The 19,145-nt window shown below is 42.7% G+C and overlaps 2 protein-coding genes across 5 annotated transcripts; both read left to right on the top strand.

The window, feature by feature from the left end:
• The first annotated feature begins 226 nt into the window (after positions 1 to 226).
• LOC133839899 (CTP synthase) lies at positions 227 to 14,838 on the top strand. 4 transcript variants are annotated; one of them, XM_062271534.1, is made up of 4 exons: positions 227 to 750; positions 12,234 to 12,404; positions 12,472 to 12,973; positions 13,598 to 14,837. In XM_062271534.1, the coding sequence occupies exons 1-4, from the start codon at positions 585 to 587 to the stop codon at positions 14,670 to 14,672; spliced, it is 1,914 nt and encodes a 637-aa protein (XP_062127518.1). In that variant the 5' UTR covers positions 227 to 584; the 3' UTR covers positions 14,673 to 14,837. The 4 variants fall into 4 exon arrangements, with proteins under 4 accessions (XP_062127518.1, XP_062127519.1, XP_062127520.1 ...); XM_062271535.1 differs by lacking the exons at positions 227 to 750; positions 12,234 to 12,404; positions 12,472 to 12,973; positions 13,598 to 14,837 and adding exons at positions 6,481 to 6,632; positions 10,096 to 10,334; positions 10,596 to 10,745; positions 10,807 to 12,145; XM_062271536.1 differs by lacking the exons at positions 227 to 750; positions 12,234 to 12,404; positions 12,472 to 12,973; positions 13,598 to 14,837 and adding exons at positions 6,487 to 6,632; positions 10,099 to 10,334; positions 10,596 to 10,745; positions 10,807 to 12,145.
• Positions 14,839 to 16,247: 1,409 nt separating this feature from the next.
• Positions 16,248 to 19,117, top strand: LOC133841144 (uncharacterized). Its single transcript, XM_062273449.1, has 7 exons — positions 16,248 to 16,745; positions 16,805 to 16,959; positions 17,024 to 17,168; positions 17,812 to 18,219; positions 18,275 to 18,548; positions 18,605 to 18,711; positions 18,769 to 19,117. Exons 1-7 carry the CDS (start codon positions 16,349 to 16,351, stop codon positions 19,062 to 19,064), a joined length of 1,782 nt encoding a protein of 593 aa, XP_062129433.1. The 5' UTR covers positions 16,248 to 16,348; the 3' UTR covers positions 19,065 to 19,117.
• The last annotated feature ends 28 nt before the right edge of the window (positions 19,118 to 19,145 follow it).

Here is a 19,145-nt window from a genome sequence, read left to right as displayed (position 1 = left end):
GTGCCCAGCAAGTGAAAAAAGCAGACTATGAATTAAAATTGTCACAATTTTAAGCGTAATGAATTTTTCCACAATAGCTTAAATGAGTTTGCATTGTAAACAGTACGAAATTCACTTAAAAAAATAATGTTTGCTTGCTGTATTTACTTGATATATTGTGACCTATCGTGTGTGGGCCGCATGAACACATGGCGTTGCTGACTTGTGTGAGTGGCAAATTGTTGGTTAACTTCCTTCTGCAGCAAGTTAAGCAGCAGCAACACCAGCAGCAGACAAGAGTAGTCATCTCTGCATATTTCGCGCCTTCTTTAATTGAATACTATGCAAAAAAAGAGAAAATTGTAAAATCATGTATTTGTAAGCAGCAGCAAAACAACAAAATCAAATCAAATCAAATAAACGCTAGTTGTTGTTGTGTTTTATTGTGCGTGTGTGAGCGTGCGCGCTCAAATAATAAATTTGCAAGAGCAACACCGATACACCGTCGTCGTAGTCGTTGCCGCCGCTGTCGTGATTTGCCGCGTGGTCAGCTGCTCGTTGAACAATCCACCAGTTATAATAATAATAAAGTGAATCTAGACAAAATGAAATACATTTTGGTAACAGGAGGTGTTATCAGCGGTGTCGGCAAAGGAGTTATCGCCTCCTCCTTTGGAACATTGCTTAAGTCATGTGGTTTGGATGTGACATCCATTAAAATTGATCCCTACATCAATATCGATGCAGGCACATTTTCACCTTACGAGCATGGTAAGTTTATTGCAACATATTCTACAAGAATACATAAGTAGTACGTATATACGATATGTGTCTAAAAAAAAAATGCTATAAGAAAAGAAACGGCGCAATACTATTTCAATACGTATCCGCATCATAAACGTGGACAAATTGTTTGGCACTTTTTCAATCTCTTTTCGATGTGTGCGCGTGTGTTTGTGTAAGTGAGAGAAACGACGGCAGCAAGAAGAAGAGTTTGTTGTCGGTTTGCAATTTTGTTGCTTAAAGGCTGTTACGTTACGTGACGTTGTCTCTACAACATAACGCATACAAGTATAGTCAAACTACATAACTACACACGCACAGATACATCTGTGTTCCGGGAGCACACCAACACCTAACACGTGTTCCGGCTGGTGTTATTTGTTTGTGTAAATTACCCAACAAACCAAAGTTCTCATTAGTCTGTGCTCAACAAACAAAATCTTATCGGCTTCAAAATGCAAACAGTGGTTGTTTTTTTACAAAAACACTTTTTACTACAAAAACACTTGTTACAATTACCTTATCTTAGTTTATTGTAAGCAACAAATATTTGTAAGTTAAAGTTAAGTTAATCTTATAATCTTATAAATAAAGTAGTTGAAGTTGAGTCTGAAGTAGTTTTATTGCATAATTTATATCATAATAAATAGATACAAATATACTTAATCACAGTTATTTTATTTATATTGCTTCAAATTTAACTTAAAAATTGAATTATTGGCTCTATTTCTATTAATCAAATATAATTTAAGTGGCAATAAAATTGTGAATTGGTTCATAATTGATAGAATAATATACTATTATTTATTTTATTGCTTTAAAGTGCAACAATAAAAATCTAGAAAGTCGCCTAAAATCAAAAGTACACGTGCTGATAAGTAACAATAAAACCTGAAATTTGTATTCAGTTTCGTAATACGGCTGATCATCAAACATTTTACATTACTATCGCAGTGTAGGTACATACATACATACTTTGTATACACTATTTGTACTATGTATGAATTTATGTACATACCTATGCACATTGTGCAGCCTGGCTGCTTTGTAGCAACACACACAAATGCTACTATCGCTGCATTCCTTTTGTCGGCGTCTTCGTTATTCGTGCTTGACATTGAAAACGAAAGTTTGTATTTTCTTTTCAGTCTGAGTTTCTCTGCAATTTGCTCTCTTTGCTTGTGTCCGACTTGTTGTTGGGCGAGTCTGTCTGGTGATGTTTCCTGTTCAGTGTTGAGTGGGCTGTGTTTGCGGCATTTGTGGGGCGCTCTTACTTTAAATGACCACATGCACCATATGTACATAAGTAACACATGGGCTGAAAAGTCCCGGGCCTGACAAAGAAAACTTGCTTTTTTTGGATCAAAATTGGCGTTACTCATCAACTTAATCTTTATCAAGAGCATCGCAATCATTCCAGAGCCGCTATAACATTTCAATATAAATTTTTTAGAACGATTTATTTTTTGCCTCAAAATAGGCTTCAATTTCAGTGATAATCTCTTCAATCGTGCGAAATTTTTTTATCGGCGAGCATTTTTCCAGGACTGCTGACCTCCAGAAGTGGCTGGGAGCCTAATCTGGCAAATTAGTGGATGTGGGAGCAATTCGAAATTAAATTCAAGTAGTTTTGTCACTGTCATTGAATCATGAACACATTCTTGTTGTTGGTCAAAAGTGAGCAAACGCGGCAGCCATTTTGAAGAGATTTTCTTATAGTCAAATGCTCATGCAATATTAAGCCAACATGTTTTTTTGATATCTTTACGATGTTAGCTAACTGACTCAAATTTAATTTTCGATCATTCAAAACGATTTTGTGGATTTTTTTTATATTTTCTGGTGTGACCTCCCTATTTGGACGACCACTGGGTTCTGCATCATCGGTGTCTCTACGACCACGTTTAAAGTCAGCAAACCAACGTTTAATTGTTGTTTCTGATAGAGAGGAGTCCCCATAACACTTTTCAAGCCAAAGCTTTGCTTGAACGGTATTTTTTTCCCATCAAGAAGCATTGTAAGATTAGAAGACGAAATTGCATTTAATCCATTGTTGCGAAAATAGAAAAAGTAGTGTCACTTTTGGCTCAATAACTTACAAACTAATGAATAGAATATCATGACATTTTAGCAGCTGTCTTCTGAAGGATTGTATTAACTGAAAAAAAGGTGACTACAATAAAACTAGCACAATCTATGTGTAAGGCCCGGGACTTTTCAGCCCACGTGTTATGTATATACATAAGTATAAGTACTTGGCAGCCAGACAATTTCTTCAATGAGCGCATATGTTCTTTTTGTGCTTCGTTTATTTCTCTCTTAAATTCAATTACAGCAAGACAAGTTTGATTATTTCGCTCTTTGCTTGCAGTGATCAACATCATCAACAAATCATATTATCAAAATGAAAATGTTAAAGTTTTCTGCAAACTCGATTAAAACCGACCAGAATTATTGCATACACTAATCACACATGTTTAGAACCCTTAAAATACACCCACAAAAAAAGGAAACTTCTCCCCCAAGTTGGTTGAGTGATTGAAGATTCCAGTTGTGTGTTGTATGCAGCAGTTGCCAACTGCAAAGCGTCCTTTATGGTTTGGTGCAAAGCGACAATGCAATTATTACCCCCTGTTAGTATTCGAATACACACGTGTGAGTCGCGTGTATGGCATTCGCTACAATTCGTACTTTTGTATTTGTTTGTAGGTGTGAGAGAAATGTGCGTGTACATTGTATATACATATGTATGTGTGCGCGTAGTGCAGGCCTCATTGGGGCTTATTGCACGATGCCTTTAGCAACGCATCAAATGCATTGCACATTTAATTTGCAATGTGGAAGCTTTGCATGTATACTATGCACTCTTTTAATAATGATTTAAATGTTAATGTTTTTACTTAAATAGTTTTTTACTTATATTTTATATTCTCATTTTTAAAATTGGGATATTCAATGAGTATTATGTACTTATTATTTTATATACATATTAAATAATATGGACAATAATACATACAGTTTGTAACTGCATATTTCGGATGCGAAATTTGGCACGTTTTGTATGTTGTATATGGAGTGGGGGTGGCAGAAGCGCATCAGCCACATGTTGCCTACCACCGTTGTCGTCATTGATGGTGGGTGGTTGTTACGATAACCAATCCATCCTCCCGCCCACCCGCATATTCTCCAATGTCCAGCACGGATTACTGTCTGCTGCCTGTCATTTACATTTTTCGCTTGAAGCAACTGTGCACTCGCTCCCTCTCGCTCGTCGAATGCAAGCTCTCTGTTTTTCGGGGGTCGTTTGAATTGCATTTTGTGTGCAGTCTTTGCTCATTTATTGTGAGAGCTTTGTGCTCTGGAATGGGCTATGGAGTTGACTGCGCAGTCAACGTCGACAGCAGCAGTGGCAGAGCTCATGCGTGTGTGTGCGTGTTGTGCTTCATTTGTTTTGCGTACATTGCGAGAATGGCAGTGGAATGAGTGGGAGGGGGACACACGCAACGAGCATGGCAACCCTGCTGTTACCCATCGTCATCATCATCCGTGGTCGCCTGACAAAAGTTTGGGCTTTTCATCAACTACATCACCAACAGCCAACATTGTTGTTGGTTATCTTTCGGTCGAGCTGAAGCTTTTGTGCGTATTTGCTGCGGCACCTAAGCGTTTTAAGTCTCTCGCTTGCTTGCTCGCTCTTTTAGTTGTTGTTGTTGCTGCTTGGCCTCCATCATCGTCGCGTCAACATTGTTAGCAGCTGTTGCTCTTTGCGTTCTGCTGCCCCCCACTTGTCCGTTGTCTCTTCCCTCACCCACTCGCACACACACACAGAGACCGTTGTTGGTCGGCATATGTTGTTTCTTTCACTGTTCGCGCATTCCGTTTTACTCACGTTTTTCGACTTCGACTTCAACAACAACAATAACGACAATAATGTGCAAAAATTAAACGGAAAATACAATTTCGCTGCTGCTGCTGTTGTTGCTGTTGCGGCAGCAATTTCAGCAGGATGTCGCTGCTGCTACGCGTTAGCCAAGCGCGCTCACTCCCCTACCCCCATTCCACTCCCCCTTTTGCAATTAGATGTGTGTGTGTGTGTGTGCACATTTACATATATACACGTACATATGTACATATGTGCATATGGCTGCTTACATAAGTATTTCAGTATATTTGCGGCGAGTTGGCAGCGCTGGACAGACACGCTGGTCAAGCTATGGTGCTGCCAGCCTGCTGATGAGCAGGAGCATGTTGTTGAGAAGAATGAAGAGGGAGCGAGTGCGGCATTTAAGCTACTCAAAATGAAAGCTAATGCTTCATTTTGCTGCTATATGCGATTCTGCAGCTTCTTTCGTTTCCATTTCCATTTGTAATGCCACTTTCCATTTGTCTAGGGGAGTGGGGGACATAGGGGGACATGGTAATTAACGCCCGACGGCTGCAGCAGCCAACTCTGCCAGGGCTGAAGAGGCGAGGCGAGGCGAGGCAGGGGCGAAGCAGGCAGGCAGTCAGTCAGCCATTGAAGCAGCTTGCTGCCAAGCTACCAAAAATGTTGCCACGGCAAAATGTCTGCGTGCCACAGCGACACAGGCCCAAAAAAAAAAGCAACAAAAAAAAAAAACCATTCGCTATTCGCCATCGTCGTCAGCCGGCGATTCATTTCAGCGTTGCACGCTGGCTTTGGCTGCCTCACTGCTGACTGGCTGGCTGGCTGCCTCATGCCACATGCTTTTGCTGACTGCTGCCTGCCTCCTGCCTGTCTGCCTCCTGTCGCGTGATTTTAACGAGCCTCCCATCTCTCCATGGTTTATGCTTTTCGCTCGCTCGTTCGCTCGCTTCCGCGCGTTGATTGTCGTTGCTGTTGTTGCTTTTACTGCTGCTGCTGCTGTCGACGTCGCGTCGTCGTCGTCGTTGTCGTTTTTGCGCATGCAGCAGCAACAACGGCAGACCGGGGCAGACCAGGCCAGCGACACCTCACACCCGCTCCACACACACACATACACGTACACAGCGAGACAGCATGTGTGTGTGTGAGTGTGTGCGTGCCTGACTAGCCGGCAAATGCCGCGCGCAATAAATGCCCAAAAGCAGCAGCAGCAACAGCAGCAACAACAACAGTAACAGCAGCAGGCTGCCAGACTGCCAGTCAAGTCAGCAACGACGACGGCGGCTGTTTTTAGCGTTTGTGCGCGCCCCCCAAAACACATTCGAGACACACACACACACACAGATATATACACAGCTATAGCTGTATATGCATGTGTATATGTGTGTGTGTGTGTGTTTGTATGTCTGTCGCAAAAGCTTGTGGCGTGGCTTTGGCTCTGCCAGCTCTGCTCTGCTCTGCCTGCCTGCTGCTGCTGCTGCCTGGCGTTTTTTGCGTTTCTGTTTTTTGCCTGCCTGCTGTTGTTGTTGTTGTTGTAGTTGCTGTTGCTACTGCGTTGTTGTTGCTGCTGCTTCTGCTGTTAGTTGGCACGTTTTGTTGGCTCGCTGGCTTTTGGGCTTGGGCTTGGGCTGGCTGGCTGGCTGGATTGCTTTGGCTCTGACTCTGACTCTGGCTATGAGACTGCTGCTGTTGCTGCTGCAGCCTGTCGCGGTCGCCATGCCACGCCACGCCACGCTCGCGCGCTGCGACGGCGGCGGCTGTTGCTGTTGCTGTGACTATGGCTGTGGCGGTGGCGGCGCTTCGCACTTTGCTCTGCTGAATTTTCAATTTCAGTTGTAAGCTGACTGCAATCAGCAGTGGTTCGTTCGCTTCGCCCCATTTCGCTGTCGCTGTCGCTTGCTCGTCGCTCTTTATTTTTGTTGTGTTTTGGGTTCTCGCTTCGGTTTTCTCGTTTCGTTTACGGCCGTTTTTCGCCGGACTATCGACGGTACACCAACACACACACACACACACGCTCTCTCACACAGTCTGTCGAACTGTCGTCATCGTTAGTGTCGCTTTTATTTTTTTTGGCAAATATTATAAGCATGACACCCACTGTCCTCTGTCCGCCGCTTGCTACTGCTGCTGTTGTTTGTTGCCCCTGCCACACCGCCCACGCAGCAAGTTCGCGCATTTTGTGGCTCGCGCGCGAATTTTGCATGTGTGTGAGTGCCACACACACACACACACCTTTACATGGCAACACACACTGTGCGTGTTTTATTGATTTTGTGGCACAACAAAAGCCTGCGTCAACTTTTCCCAACTGCAGTTGAGCCGACCCCATCTATATACACATACATACATACATACATTCACCTAAACCTGGCTGCCTGCAACATTTTGCTGCAGTTGCTGCTGCAACTGATTAACAACAGTTTACGGCAAATTAAATGCTCATCATTAGCGGCAATTTCGATTTCGGCTTCAAGAAGTGTCAGTGATTAATACAATACAATACGAGTTGATTGCATATCATTGTTAATTTACTGCAGTCAAGAAGCTGCAACATTTTGTTGCAATTTAATGTGATTAAAAACAGTTAATGAAGAATTTAAAAGCTTCACTTAGTGGCTGCTACGCAATTTGCTCAGCTTATTTAATGTGCAATGTGTAAACTTGAAAATACTTTAAATGCCAATAATGCACAGCTTTATTAACTACTGCAAATAAGCTAAATGAGGATTTAAGTGTATAGAACTGCATCAACATTTGACTTAAATTGTCATTGATTAAAAATGAAAAGCCTTTTCTAAATCAAAGTTGCTAAATTGTGGTTAAACTCTAATATCAACTTATTGATACATTCAATAATGTTTATTGAAACGATTCTAAAGCATCTTTGCAACTTAATTGCACTAATCTGTAATCTAAAGTAACTGCATTTAAATCAAACCGCATTAAAGTAGAACAAATTCTGCATTTAACTGCATTCTTGTATTCAGAGTTTATTCATTTTAGCAAGTAACTTAATGTGTATGCAACATGCAACTATTTTAGGTAGTTGCAGTTATCAGAAATAATGAAAGTCACAACATAATTTAGCAGAATTTTAATATAGCTGCCACAAATTAGGACAAATTATTCTGCCTACTCATTTAGCTGCAGTTTTTTGTGATGTTGAATATAAACAAATTGTAGCTAAATATTGCAGCAACAATTCCTGCGTAAGAAATTCCTAGTTGCAGTTGTCAAAGATAATGAAAAGTTGTCTCATTCTAGCTGTAAATGTAAACTGAATTTGTAGCAGTAACTCTTGCCTCAAAACATTTTGTCAGGGATGATTAAGAGCCTTATCATATTAGCAGTAAAGTGGCAGCACTTTTGATCCAACTTCAATTGGAATTGCAACATATGCGATCTTTTATCATGCCACATCTAGGCGCACTGACCCATAAGCGTACAATGTGTGGCAGCCTTAGCTGTGGCAACGTTATAACTGCTGTGCATTATTTTTGAGGCCAATTGGCCTGAAACTGAACTGAATGGAACTTTTGCCTGCTCATAACTTTATTGGCGCTGTGAATTTCTTGGCATTGGAGCAAAAGCAAGCAAAGCACCTCAGCAGCAGCAGCAGCAGTTGGAGCAGCAGCTGGCCCAGCTCATTCTGCACACACCACACTCCCCCTCCCCACTCCCCCCTCTTCTGTCACTGGCTCTGCCTGCACCTCCTCCTCTCCCGCTCCCTCCCTCCCTCCCTCGCTTGCTGCTGTAGCACATAAAAACGGCAGCAGCGGCAAACGGCAACGACGAAAACGAAAATTTAACGACTGCGCAACGTGACGCATTATTTGTCTGCGCTGCCCCGTTGCCTCTGCCTGCCCGCTGCTGATGCCTCTGTCAGTTACTGTTGTTGCTCTTGTTGTTGTTGTTGTTGTTGTTGCCGGTTCCCCGGTTTGGCGTCTGGCCTGCTGCCTGCTTTGCTTTTGCCTCTGCCTGCCTGCGTCTCTTTCAGCAGTTGAGCCGTTTCAGCCTGCAGCAAGCTTGCCGCAGACTCGCGCCGCCAGAAATTGCTTTTGCTTGCTTTCAGGCTGGCTGGAACTTGAACGATCTACTAGCTCCCCTTGCTTCCTTCCCCCTTGCCCCGTTCGCCTCACGCTGCTGCCGTTTTAGTATTTCGCACTCTGTGCACGCGGCGGCGACAGCAGCAACAACAACAACAACAGCAGCAGCAACAACGACTGCAAGCATTTTTGCATGACTGACTGGCTATGGCTGAGTCTGACTCACTCACACACACACACACACTAGCGCGCTCACTCACTCACACACGAACACAGACAGTCGCAGAAATGCGCCAGTTTGTGTCGAACTGTTGGAAAGGGGGGGGTAAAGAAGAAGGGGGGCACAGGGGCTGGAAGGCTGGCTGGCTGGCTGTCGCAGCCTGGCGTGTGTTTATAATTTGATTTCGCTTCTTTCTTTCTCCGCTTCGTAGTGCTGTCGCTGTTGTGTGTGTGTGTGTGTGTGTGCGAGTGTGTGTGATGGCGAAGCAGCATTTCCTGTTGCTGTCGCTGCTAAAAACCGCTGCCTAGGCCTACGAACGACTTTGTGGACGATAGCGAAGCACACGCACACCAAGACACTGTGGAGGGGGTCAGTGCGGGGGGGTTAGCCGTCTGCCGCATCTGCTGCAAAATTCGCTGGCAAGCCAAAAGCAACAGCAACTGGCAACTGGCTGCAGCAATGGCAACCTCGCAGGCCACGGAATCTTAATGAAGTTATTGTGTTGAGTTGCCCAGTGTTGTTGTTGTTGTTGTTTCTGCTGCTGCTGTTGCGCCTGTCCAACTCGTCGCTTTTTTTTTGTTGCCATTTACATACAAGTATGTCTATCTGTGTGTGTTTGTATATAAAGCGTTAAGCTGTTGGCTCGTTGCAACTGCAGCCGAAGCAGTTTTGTAGACTGACTGACCACCCAATTTTCCTTAGGATATTAGCTCAACTGCATTTGCATTTTGCATCGAATTTGAATTTGATTATTGAATCAAGTGCCGATTATCGCTTTCTTTTTTGACAATGCATTCGCCAAACTTAGACACACACATACAAACATATGTATGCCAGAGTAATATGGAATGCGTGTGAGTGAGAGCTGCATATCATTTGCTGCTCAAGCTTTTGACGAGTGCCTAAAGAGCATTTAGTGCAAAGCACGTGGCTAGCAGATCGTACTCTTTCTTCAATAGATAAACATTGTAAATGCAATGGCATCTCTTTGAGTTAACTTTAGTTGAAGAGAGCACTGCTACTTAAAGAACTTTACGTACATTCAATGAAGTTCGCCTTCACAGACTAAACTTTAGCGAGAGCAATTATGCGAGCGTGCGTGAGTGTGTGAGAGAGTACCTACGTGAGAGTGCAAGAAGGCGAGCGGTATTTTCAATTTGCATTTCGCATTCGTTTTCAACCAGCAGCTGCGAACGGGCGTGCGTGGGAGCGAACAAACAAACACGCGTTAAAAACGGAACAAAAGCACAAAAGCATAGGCCCGTTAAAATGGCGCCAAAAAAATCAACAATTGTCTTAAATGTGGAGCAATTCATACACGACATCGAGGAGCGGCCGGCGATATGGAATCGCAACTTCCATTGTAACAAGGCCTTCCTCGAGCAAATGTGGGACGAGCTAAGCGGCACCCACAAGCTGCCAAGTAAGTGCGAGTGCAACAACAACAACAAAAGCACAAAGGAGCCACAACTTTTGTACTAGCACAAGGCGAAACAAAAAAAACGATCAAGCATGTTTGTATTGCCTGCTCGTTCTAACGCAGAACATGCCAAGCACACTCTTCGGCTCTTCCATGGGAAGAGAGAGTGTTGAGAAATAGTGCGCTCATTGGAAGTTGTGGCTCTGAAGTAGCTTTATTCCCAGAATGGACACGTGACACAACTCAATATGTGCTCATTTCCAGAAATTGTACTCAAAGCCAAGTGGAAGGGACTGCGTGACAACTTCAGAGTCGAGTACAAACGCATTCCACGTGCGGACAACGGCGACTTTATGGTTGATCCTGCCACCTTTGAGTCCAAATGGCTGCATTACTATGCGCTGCTCTTTCTGAGTAAGTAAACTACATTTTCCCCACATTTGTTGATCAATAAGCAACGCTTTTGGCCTTGTAGCGGATCACATGCGTCATCGGCTTCCAAAGAATGAGCAGGATCAGTCGTACTACTTCAACCAGCAAAGCGAGGATTGCGAGAAAACGGTTGTGGAGCCGGATCTCACAAATGGACTCATACGCCGGCTGCAGGACAGCGACGAGGACTACGACGAGGATGACATTGATGGGGATGCAGGCGATGCTGGAGGCGATGTCAGTGACGGCAGCCTAGATGGGATGCCCACGCCACCTGCGGCACATCAACAAACTCAACTGAGCACCACACCATTGGCCACCGGCGCCCTCAAGGCTCAGGAGGAAGCATTTGCAGCCTCCCATCAGCATGCGTTGCTCAAGGCGGGACTGCTGCGTGCCCAGCTCATGGAACTAGAGCTGGAGAAGGAGGCACAGGATTTGAGTACGAAGTCCACACAGGTTCCACCGCCTATTGCAACGCCAGCAGCGTTGTTACAGCTGCCCGTTGATCTGGAGCTGCATGCGGCACCTTCGCATTGCTCGCCGCCGCCCGTGGTAACCACGACCACAACCCACAGTGCACTAACCACAGCGGCTCAACTGGCGGGCACAGTGCTGGCGCCGGCAACCACAACATCGAGCACCTCGAGCAGTGTGGGCGGCAGCGGGGGAGGAGGAGCGATGGGTGGCAAGCGATCTGTGTCTCCGCCACCGTTGTACAATAAGGCGCATCATCCGCTACCCACAGTGACAGTGGGGCATCATGCGGCATCAGCGGCAGCCAAAGATGACTTCACTGGCGGCGCAGTTAGCGGGGGAAATGACCATCTGAATTTCACACAACACTCCTACGCCAATGGCTTGATACCGGCGCTGAAGCTAAAGCGTCCTCGTCTGTCGGAAGACAGCAACTTTAATGGTTCCTCGACGATGGATGTGCCGCTGGTGCCAGAGGATGATGACTACCACTACTTGCTCAGCCTGCATCCGTATATGAAGCAACTGACGGCGGCACAAAAGCTGCGAATTCGCACCAAGATACAAAAACTCATCTTTAAGGAGCTGTACAAGGAAGATCTCGAGGAATCGAAGTAGTTTTTGTTGCCACACAGCTCCACAGAATGAATATAAAAAGACTGTACATAAGCATCTCCCATTTCCCTATTTGTTCCCCACTTAATTCATAATAAGCAGTTTGTAAGCAGACCTTAGATTTAGTCCATAGATATAGATATCTATGCCATGCGACTTTATCCATTTCTAGTTGAGCGCCGACACCTTGCAACCAGCTGCGGTGACAGCTGATCTTGGTGTGCGCCATTTAGCTTAAGCTCAAAAACAAAAGATTTACAAATAAACAATGCAGAAATCTTTAATACAAATTTTGCGTTTCCTCCTTTTCCTGTAGTCTAGTTTTTTTTTCGATTTTTGTTCCAATAATTTAATTATTTTTTCATTTACTGTTTCCAGGTGAAGTCTATGTTCTGGATGATGGCGCTGAGGTTGATCTGGATTTGGGCAATTACGAGCGCTTCCTCGATGTGACACTGCATCGGGACAACAACATAACCACGGGCAAAATCTACAGACTTGTCATCGAGAAGGAACGCCGAGGCGACTATCTTGGCAAAACTGTGCAGGGTAAGTAAAAACTGTTCAACTCTCTTCAGCTTAACAAAACTCATTTGTTGCCATTTTAAACTTCCAGTTGTGCCACACATAACCGATGCCATCCAGGAATGGGTGGAGAATGTTGCCCAGACACCTGTGCAGGGATCCTCGAAGCCGCAAGTTTGCATCATTGAGCTGGGCGGCACCATTGGCGACATTGAGGGCATGCCCTTCGTGGAAGCCTTTCGGCAATTTCAGTTCCGCGTGAAGCGCGAGAATTTCTGCTTGGCTCATGTGTCGCTGGTGCCGCTGCCCAAGGCCACCGGTGAGCCCAAGACAAAGCCCACTCAGAGCTCGGTGCGTGAGTTGCGTGGCTGTGGCTTGAGCCCTGATTTGATTGTTTGCCGCTCTGAGAAACCTATTGGCTCGGAAGTTAAGCAGAAAATCAGCAATTTCTGTCATGTGGATCCGGATCAGGTTATATGCATACATGATCTATACTCCATCTACCATGTACCACTGCTAATGGAGCAGAATGGCGTTATCGAGTTCCTCAATGAGCGTCTCCAGCTCAATATTGATATGAGCAAGCGAGCTAAGTAAGTAGAAACGAATACATTACTATTCCGGAAATCATTCATAAGATAGATACAAATCACTATGTTTAAATAATATTCTAAATTCATACATCTTTTTGCGTTTAAAATTTAAATGTGTGATATTAATATATTCGAGTTTGATAATACAAACTAGTCACCTTGTCCGGCAAAATATTGAAAAATCCCTTCTGATTGCACTATATTTTTTGTAGAAATGCAGCCTTCTAGCTCTTACCGCTTAGGCGGTAAATTATTAGATCAGTCAGTGTGTTAGGAAAAAAGTACAAACTAGTAAGCTTGACCTACAAAATTTTTAATAACCGCTTCTTGGTGCATTACGAAATTTAGTAGTTTTATATTGTGTACAAGTTTCAGCCTTCTAGCTCTTACCATTTAGGTTGTAAGTTAATAGTTCCGACTATCAGATAGGAGAAATAGTGTTTTATTGAGCAAATATAACATAATTCTTTTTGTATATTTTTATAATAATAATTAAATATTCAAATTATGTTATTTTGCTTCTAAGAATAAATAATTTAATTTAGTTAAATTGTAAACTTGCAACATTTTTTTTGCTCTACCAACAATCTTTTAACATGTTTCTAATCTACTATTATTTTGCAGATGCTTGCAACATTGGCGGGATCTGGCGCGTCGTTCGGAGACTGTGCGTCGTGAGGTGAACATCGCCATAGTCGGAAAGTACACCAAGTTTACGGATTCGTATGCATCAGTGGTCAAGGCCGTGCAACATGCTGCACTTGCCGTCAATCGTAAAGCGAACTTGATCTTTATCGAGTCGTGCCTCCTGGAGCAAGAGACACAACAGAAGGAACCTTCCAACTATCACAAAGAGTGGCAGAAGCTCTGCGAAAGCGATGGCATCCTCGTGCCCGGCGGCTTTGGTTCACGTGGCATGGAGGGAAAAATACGGGCTTGTCAATGGGCTCGAGAGAATCGCAAACCTTTTCTGGGCATCTGTCTGGGTCTGCAGGCGGCGGTCATTGAGTTTGCACGCAATGTTGTTGGCTTGCAGGATGCCAACAGCACAGAGGTTAATCCCGAAACAAAAAATCCGTTGGTGATTGATATGCCGGAGCATCACAAGGGCCAAATGGGCGGCACAATGCGTCTGGGCAAGCGCACCACAATCTTTACGGACAAGCCGAGCATTATACGACAGCTATACGGCAATCCCAAGTCAGTTGACGAACGTCACAGACATCGTTATGAGGTGAATCCGCTATACGTCGATCAACTGGAGAAATTGGGCTTGAACTTTGTCGGCACAGATATTGAGCAAAATCGCATGGAGGTGATTGAGCTGCGCAATCATCCTTACTTTGTGGCCACACAATATCATCCGGAATACTTGTCGCGTCCTCTGAAACCCTCGCCACCCTTCTTGGGTTTGATTTTGGCATCGGAAGGTCGATTGCAATCCTACATTGATCGCGGTTGCCGGCTATCGCCACGTCAACTGTCGGACGCATCGTCCGATGAGGATGATGTTGTCAATGGCCTGACACGTGTCACAAAGAAATTTGACGCCCTTAAACTTCCTGGCACTGAGGAGAAACCATCGCAATCGGGAATTAAGACAAACGGTTACAATGGCAGCGACAGTACATCGGACAATGATTTAGGCGCAGCAACTGATAGCGCCTGCGGTGGAGCCATGAGCGATGCCAGCGTTTAAATTAATTCAATCCAATTACACAGTGATAATGATCCACTATTTTAGAGTTATTTTCTAAAATTTGCTTAATCTCCGCAAATATTCTTCAAGTTAGTATACGAATAAAATATTTTTGAATTTTGAGAAATTTGTTAATTTGCCACAAAGCTATTTCAACTAAATACATATATATTTTTAGATAAAATATAAAAAACTGACTTTTCTATTTATTTTAAAATATGGTATATATATTGGAACGAAGGGGAATGAAATATAGTCATGCTAATTCTCTTTTAGTAATTCTAAAATTGAGGTTTATAATCTTGTCAACATAAAGAAAACACAGTTCTGTGGATAATGTGAGATTTATGTGCATTTTAAAAGACTGTAAAAGACTAAGTACTTAATTTTGATAAGCTCCAATTAGAAGAGCTTATTTTAGTTGACTATGAGAGACCCAGTACTTAAAATGAAAATAATACATATATGAATAGTGTCCAAGATCACTAGAGTAAAAAAGTTGGTAAAAAAATATATCCACTGTTATGCTTAACTTGACGTGTTTAATAGACCCGCTTACTTGTCAAGTACTGGGTCTATTAATATAATTTCTATCAGACAATACTATTTAACAATTCCAACAACAAACACATTCAGCGATAGGCATGTGACTTTAATACTTTGAGTTTGTATCCCCTGTAAAAAACTAAGTTCTTTTATTTTAGTTGACTTTCAGAGACCCAGTATCTAAATTAAAACGGATAAACGAACTGTGCTAAGTTTACTGAAAATTTGATGAAAAATATATCCACTCCTGTTACACTTAGTTTGACATGCTTAATAGACCCGCTAAAATGTCAAGTACTGGGTCTAAATATATAAATTCTACAAAATCTTTTCTTTACCGCACAATTTTATTTTACAATATCGTATTCCAACAACAGACACATTGAGCGATGGGCACGTGGCGTTAATACTTTTAGTTTTTATGCTTCATGACAGCATCTTCTACTATGTTACGAAATTACAGATCAAGTGCGGCACGTGGCCAAGATCTTTTAAGATCTGTGTAGTATATGTGTTCTAAAGGTTTGCCGACATGATGACGACAGTTTTGTACTCAATATTATTATTGTTATGTACGAGACAAATAATACTATGTAAATGCGACACTCAGCATACATACTTAGCATACATATATAATATATATTTATTTACACACACAATGTACTATGTACGAGTAAATAAGAATTCACATTGTGGTCTTGTTCTGCCAAAAAAAAAAGAAAAGGAAAAAGAAAAGAATGTGCTCTTGTTCTGGTCTAGAGCAGAGAAATTTATCAAAAAGCGTTCGTGATAATACCTAAGGAACCCATGCCGGCTGCAGACATCGTACATCGGCGGTACTCTGGCTGTGTCTTATGTAGTAGGCATGCTAGCCAAGTCTACAAATAGACGGGGTATGTGCCTGTGTGCTGTGCTGCTCCGTCTACAATTGTACTGGCTAATTAGCTTGCTTTCTTGACGATCGTTGCCTCTGTCTCTGTTTCTGTCTCTGCTCGCCGCTAAATCTCGAGTGGACATGTATTGTATTCTCATTCGTTTCATTCAAAGAAATAAGCTCTGACCGAACAGACGTATCTTGTTTTATTGTTGTTGTTGTTGTTGTCGAGCGGGTATATAGCTAAGGATCGGAGATGCATGTCAATCACAAGAAGAAGACGCGACAACGTAATCGACCCAGAAATAAATGCAATCGCTGCGATGATACGAAAGAAGATGAAAATATGCCCGAGAGTCCTTCAGTGCCGTGCACTCTGCAGGATAAACCACCAGCTGCAGATCCCTCGGATGCCATCTACTTGATACAGCAGCTGCTGCGCAAGAAATTGTTGAGCAAGAAGAACACAGCAGCAACATCTAGTTCGACACCTAAAAAAGTGGCGACACCTTCCACTCCCACGCCCAAAAAAGTGACTGCTCCCTCAGTGATTCCCTCGAGCTCAGCAGCTAAAAAGTTGACTGCACCCAAGGATGATACAAGTGATGAAGTGAATGCGCTGTTGAAATGCCTGGGCAGCAAATTGCAAAAAGGTAAAAGGGTGAATCGATTTATATATGTAGATATATATGAATACTCATCGATGTGTTAGGTGCTGGTGGGGAGCTGCCGGAGGCGCTTTTCAGCAAGCTGGGCAAAATGTTTAGCGCGGAGCCGTTGACGGACACCACATCAGATGACGAGGAGGCTGAGTACATTGAGTACATATACAAGCCGCGGCAATATTTCATGGCATCGCTGTGCAACGTGAGTCTGGCAATTCTTTCGGGTTTGTGTTTTGTTTTAATTGCGGCCATTAAATAAATTACAGCACTGCAAGTCAGATCTTTGCGGTCATCCGGCGCTTCCCTGCAAGGGTTGTGGCCTCGTCTTCTACTGCAGCGTTGGGCACATGCGTGATGATCAGGAGCATCGCCAGCTTTGCTATGGACTGCGTCAGCTGGTGGAACGCAATGGTAATAGATATAATGAGAAGTTCGGATACAGATACTGTATCAAATACATATGCATACCTAGATACAAAGAGATGTGCAAAAGAAGATTGAAATACATAATAGGAAAAAGATTTAGTTGCAGATTCAATACAGATACAGATTCCGATATATATAACATAAAATTGAATTGAAGTTCAAATACAGATTCTGATATATATATAGTAAATTATAAATGAATTGAAATTCAAATACAGATTCAGATAGAATTGCAGATTGAGGCTAACAGTAAAAAGATTATTAAGATGCAGATTAAATAGATTTTGAAAAATCTTCATCAATACAAATTGACATACAATTTGAAATAATGATTCAGATATATAGCTACTTCAAATATACAAAAAGAAATAATCAAACAAAAAACGAGAAAATTATATGTACATACATACAAAAGATGAAGATAGAAATTCAAGAGAAAGAAAATAAGCAACAGATACAGCTTAAGATGCATTAAAAGCGGATTTTAAATTAATATTCTGATAAACAGATCAATACAAATTCTGATTTATATAAAGAAATTTGGATGCAATTATAAATACAGTTAAATTTAAAGATTGTCTCATACATTTACAAATCGAGATGCAGTTAAAAATACAAATATTTTCAGGACACGACGTATTCTACAAAAGTGGCGACTTTAGTGCGGAGCAGTTTCGCTCTTATCGCATTGTGTGCATCCGGCAATTGGAGCAGCTAATCAATCGCACTTTAACTGCCACGGAGCAGGAGGTTTTCCTCTTTCCCTTCATCTGCAACGATGCCAAATGCAGGGAACATCGCTATAAGCGTTTGATGCCGTGTGCTCGTTGTGGCGAGATTGCATACTGTAAGGACAAGGCGAATCATTTGAGTGCTGGCCATGCAGCCTGGTGCGAATCTTACAAGCTCTTTAAGACATTTGTAATGCGACAGGCGAAATTTGGACGTCTCGAGCCAGCATTGCCTTACGAAGTGCTGCGGGAAACTCCCGTAAACTGCTCCAACACCAGGCAGATCTTGAAGAAACTCAAGTTCAGTAAGTAAACGAACTAAACAGTTCGTTTAAGTGTGATTACATGAGTTAATTACAGATGTCACCGATGCCTGCGAATTGGCTGCACTTACTCAAATATCCACGGGACCATTGACCGCTTTCTACGCGTTGAAGCTGTGTGATCGTCTCAAGGCGGAGCAGCTAACGATTCATTTGGTTGGTGCGGAAATGGAGTTTGAAGTGGATGTCTTTCAGAAGTGGGAGATCTTTTTGCTTCACATTCTACCAGCAGTGAAGACATTAAGTGTGGTCTTTGTGGGACCAGAGCTCAACTCTAGCAAGGTTTCTTTTGAGCAGCTCTCAAAGATTAAGTAAGAACAAGGCGGTATAAAAAGTGAAATTGTTTAATTTATTTAAATATTCACAGATGCTGTCGCTTGTGCCGCAAAGCAGAACGCACAGTGGAATATTATTTCGAGAATCGTCTTTATCATGACTATTGTGGGCTGCCTAGTTTTAAAACTCCAGACTTGGGTAAGAGTTTTTCAATGTTTCATTTTCTTTAATAACTTGTTTTCCTTTCAACAAAAGTTTGCTTCTTTAATGCGGGACTTTATCGTGCCACTGGTTATGCATTGGAGGACACTTGGCCGGATACCATACAAGCCGCTTTGAATCTTAAATGTCCCATGGTGACCACTTCTTACACCAAATACGAGGCTCCGCTGGACATGAAAGAATTTTTAAATCAATCCAATCGGCATTTGAACGTTGTTCTGCCACCGACCACAAATCCATTTGGATCGGAAAAACCAGAACGAAATTTCATTTCGGACGATGATGCTCCATTTATGTTCAAGAATTATCAATGTTTTGTTATTGATTAAGTATTAGAGAATTTTAAAATTTGAAATAAACAAACAGTTTTCCGTTACACAAATCTTAGTGTTGATAAGTATTGAATCCTT

Source organism: Drosophila sulfurigaster, chromosome 3, assembly GCF_023558435.1.
Source record: "Drosophila sulfurigaster albostrigata strain 15112-1811.04 chromosome 3, ASM2355843v2, whole genome shotgun sequence".
Taxonomy (NCBI): domain Eukaryota; kingdom Metazoa; phylum Arthropoda; class Insecta; order Diptera; family Drosophilidae; genus Drosophila; species Drosophila sulfurigaster.
Note: the sequence above shows the minus strand (reverse complement) of the source record. Positions and strands in the feature narration are given on the sequence as shown.

Coding starts and splice junctions, on each gene's coding strand:
- LOC133839899 (XM_062271534.1), top strand. CDS start 585: ATGAAATACATTTTGGTAACAGGAGGTGTTATCAGCGGTGTCGGCAAA. Junction 751..12,233: donor ATTTTCACCTTACGAGCATG/GTAAGTTTATTG, acceptor TACTGTTTCCAG/GTGAAGTCTATGTTCTGGAT. Junction 12,974..13,597: donor GATATGAGCAAGCGAGCTAA/GTAAGTAGAAAC, acceptor ATTATTTTGCAG/ATGCTTGCAACATTGGCGGG.
- LOC133841144 (XM_062273449.1), top strand. CDS start 16,349: ATGCATGTCAATCACAAGAAGAAGACGCGACAACGTAATCGACCCAGA. Junction 17,169..17,811: donor TCAGCTGGTGGAACGCAATG/GTAATAGATATA, acceptor AAATATTTTCAG/GACACGACGTATTCTACAAA. Junction 18,220..18,274: donor CTTGAAGAAACTCAAGTTCA/GTAAGTAAACGA, acceptor AGTTAATTACAG/ATGTCACCGATGCCTGCGAA.